The sequence below is a fragment of the Pinus tabuliformis genome, chromosome 8 (assembly GCF_031772625.1).
Source record: "Pinus tabuliformis cultivar Carrire ecotype Pingquan chromosome 8, CPIR1, whole genome shotgun sequence".
NCBI lineage: Eukaryota > Viridiplantae > Streptophyta > Pinopsida > Pinales > Pinaceae > Pinus > Pinus tabuliformis.
In genome coordinates, this window is record NC_142294.1 from 1443996396 (window position 1) to 1444000205 (window position 3810).

The window sequence follows — 3810 nt, forward strand, 5'->3', positions numbered from 1 at the left end:
CATGAAGAGCTTATAGAGAGAAGGTGTATTAGAATGGTGAGAATGAGAGTGTCAACAAATTCGGACAAGGTAGGGAGATGGAAGGAAAGATTTTCAGACCCAAAAAGATTCTACGTATGCATATTCCTAATATTATGTGAGATAAACTTTTTCACTAACCTCATTTTGCATTTATGATTGACTCTCCAAGTTCAAGAGAATGGACATATTTTTCTTAAAACACATAATGAAAACAATATGAATATTTCCCATAAAATAAAAAAAATAAAAAATTACAACTTATACTCTTATTAAAATTTGTCTTTAAACTCCACACAAAAAATCAATAAAAAAACCTTATTATATTTACATAATTTGATAAATATCATTATAATTACACATTTAGAGCTTATATCAAAACGAAAATATAGCATCTCTAAACAAATATACTCTTAATATTAATTATATTGATGTTTTGAAAATTACCCAATAAATTTATTCAATCAAAATATACAAATCTATTACCATATATATTTAGGAAAATTAGCTTGGTAAGGAGTTTTTTTACTAATTCTAAAACAAAAATCGAAATCCCTTTCCAATTAAATCGAAATCCCTTTCCAATTAAATGAAACTGAAAAACATAAAATTTTAACCAATACCCAAACCCTCTCATAAAAAAACAAAAATACTCTAAAACATAAAGTTTTAATCAATATCTAACTCTAAGTTTTTTGTCGTAAGCAATAGCTAATCTTTAAAATTTATAAATTCCTTTCTTAAAACAAAAACACATAAATAATTTATAAATTTATTTTTACCAAACATATAAACATATATACATAATTTTACAGAAATGTATATGTTTTGATTTGAATTTATAAACTTTAATTATGAAAATCATATTTAATTTCAAATTACACCGAAACATAAAATTTTAATCAATATCTAAAAATTTAAATTTATTTTAAATAACACATGCCGATTAAATTTTATGGAAAAATATATTTTATTTTTATTTAAAATTATAATTAAAAAATAATTAATTTCAAATTATACACATTAACTTTTGAAAAATATTTGTGTAATTTTTAATTATTAAAATTAAAAATATATATTTAATTAATAAATACACTCCAATTATATAAACTAATACCAATTCGGTTTGCCTACAACATTCGCATTGTAAATATAGCATGAAAATGAAATATATGAAATTAAGGTTATATATATATATATATATATATCCTGAAACTGTTTATGGGTAGTATTTTTAAGTGGAATTTTTTTCGCATTGTAAATATAGCATGAAAATGAAATATATGAAATTAAGGTTATATATATATATATATATATCCTGAAACTGTTTATGGGTAGTATTTTTAAGTGGAATTTTTTTTATAATTTTTTGTGGTTTAGTTTAATTTATGGATGACATGACTTTTTTTACTATTATTTTTTTTCTTAATTAATTTATAAATTTAAATAAATAATTTATAATTTATTTTATAATATATATATATATATATATATATATATATATTAAACTTACAATTTTTAACATATAAAAACATATACATTAACAAATTTAAACTTCAAACTTCTGTAATCCATATTACATTGTAAATATAACATAAAAAATTTAACATAAGTAAACAACTTGCAAATGAAAATATAACCTGAAAACACAAAATATAACAGCATGCACATTGAAAATATAACATATGAAATTAGGTAAATAAAGGTTTCATTATGACATAAAATTATTTACATTTGTTCCTTAAACATACCCTAAACTCTAACCCAGACCTGTGAACTTTATTTTGATTTGCCATACAAACTCAGAGACCTACCCTAAACCACAATGCACAGCTGGGAACTTTCTTTTATTGACCATACAAAGTCAGTGAGCATAATTTATTTATTCCGTTATCTATGATGCACCCCAGCCATTTGTCTTTAATCTGAGACTTGGATGACTTTAACCTCCGGAGCTTTCGGTTGTGGCTGCTTGGGCACAGTCACAGTCAGGACTCCATTTTCCAGCTTGACAGTCACCTCCTCCACCTTGCTATTTTCCGGCAGCCAAAACCGCCGTAAAAATCTCCCTCGCAACCGCTCGGTGCCGTGCCATATCTCACCCTCACGTTCCACTATGTTGCGTTCTCCGCTTATCTTCAAAAGCCGGTCATCTTCCACCTGTATCTTTATCTCCTCCTTGCTCAGACCTGTAAAAGAAAATAACCACCTGTCATTATTTTAAATTTTGGTATCAAGATTTGTTGTATTGACAAGTTTGTATTGCGAAAATATCAAGATTTGTTGGATTGACAAATTTGAGTTGCGAAAATATCAAGATTTATTAATGACAAATTTAAGTTATGAAAATATCACAATATATTTATCTATTAAAAAATATATTTTAAATAACAAAAAATCACAATCTTCATTTCATTACGACAAATATACCTGGAAGATCCACCATGAAAATGTGTGCTTCGGGTGTCTCCTTCCAGTCAGCCAGAATGTTGTTCAGTGATAGGGACGTATGATCATCCCCGCCTCTCCTTGGGGAATTAATGGCAGCTTGAAATAGCTGATCCCTCACGTCCGAAGGCAATGTATCCAATGCATTATTATGGCCACCAGACATTGGAATGAGGGCACCAAACCTGGGAATGAGATACATGATTTTTACTTGTGCAGGATACTACAACTCACCGAAGACGAGAAGAGAAGGGAATAGAATAGAATAGAGAATGACTCAGGTGAGACTTTATTTATAATGTAGTCTTAGCTGTTTAAGAAACAAGAAACTTCTGCCCAATTCCAGTTCCATGGTGCCACGTGGACTGGACTGGTCTGGAATTAAACGCCATTTTCATGCTTCCACATGCACTGGACTGGAATTTGAAACGTCACTGGACGGATTCGTTTCTAACGCATACACGTACGAAGTAACTGGCAAGTGATTCCGAGAGGCGTTGTGCAGCGAGAAAAGATGATTATGAAACAATAAAACTGACCTAAAAACATTTGATAGATGATTAAGAAAATATAAAATTGACATAAAAACATTTGATATTAAATGTTGAGACCCGGAATAATTGCAATTTTCTCTAACCGTTAGAGATATGATGATTAAAAAATATTATTCATAATTGTTATATTTTTTATTGAAATTTATTTATTTGTAAAGTGATTGGTTGAGATTTTATTATAAGTTTTTTTTTTAATAATTTTCATTTCTCTTAGTTACTAATTTTTTGTTTCTAGTTTAATTTTATTTTTATTTAATTTTTTTATTAATTCCATTTTCATAAAAAAAAATTCTTCATATTGTTAATTTAAGATCACTTATTATTATATTAAAAACACATACACACACACATATATATATATAATAAAGTCTATATATGTTAAATTAAACAAATTAGTTAATCATATTTCTTAATTTTTGCTAATGGCATTCAGCAATACAATATTTTATTGGTTGTTTTATTTTTGTGATGAAATCTTTATCTTTATTATTTTTTAGTTTAATTAAGCTATATTTAAACTAAGATGGAGGTACTAGCTACTCTGTAGCCCTTGTCTATTTATGTATATGAAATTAATATAGAAGATAAGATTTACTAATAACTCATTTCAAGATAAATATTTTTATTTATGTATCTAAAATTGTTATAAAAGATATGATTTACTAATAATTCATTTTAAGTTAAAATTTAAATCTTTTTAAAGGGAAATTGAATCTTTAAAAGTAATGTTTAACATGAATGTTGGATAAAATATATTAACACTCCAAAATGATATCTAAATTACTAACAT

The 3810-nt window shown here is 26.3% G+C and overlaps 1 protein-coding gene across 1 annotated transcript; it reads right to left on the reverse strand.

Moving 5' to 3' along the window:
* Positions 1–1931: 1931 nt before the first annotated feature.
* Positions 1932–2668, reverse strand: LOC149241134 (18.1 kDa class I heat shock protein-like). The gene is made up of 2 exons (XM_089370446.1): positions 2449–2668; positions 1932–2207 (listed from the first exon to the last, which is right to left on the reverse strand). The coding sequence occupies exons 1-2, from the start codon at positions 2666–2668 to the stop codon at positions 1939–1941; spliced, it is 489 nt and encodes a 162-aa protein (XP_089226572.1). The 3' UTR covers positions 1932–1938.
* Positions 2669–3810: the final 1142 nt, after the last annotated feature.

Excerpts from the sequence above, each read along its gene's own strand:
- LOC149241134 (XM_089370446.1), bottom strand. The coding sequence starts at position 2,668 with ATGTATCTCATTCCCAGGTTTGGTGCCCTCATTCCAATGTCTGGTGGC. Across the intron at positions 2,208-2,448 it reads TTTCATGGTGGATCTTCCAG|GTCTGAGCAAGGAGGAGATA; the intron begins GTATATTTGTCG and ends TTTCTTTTACAG.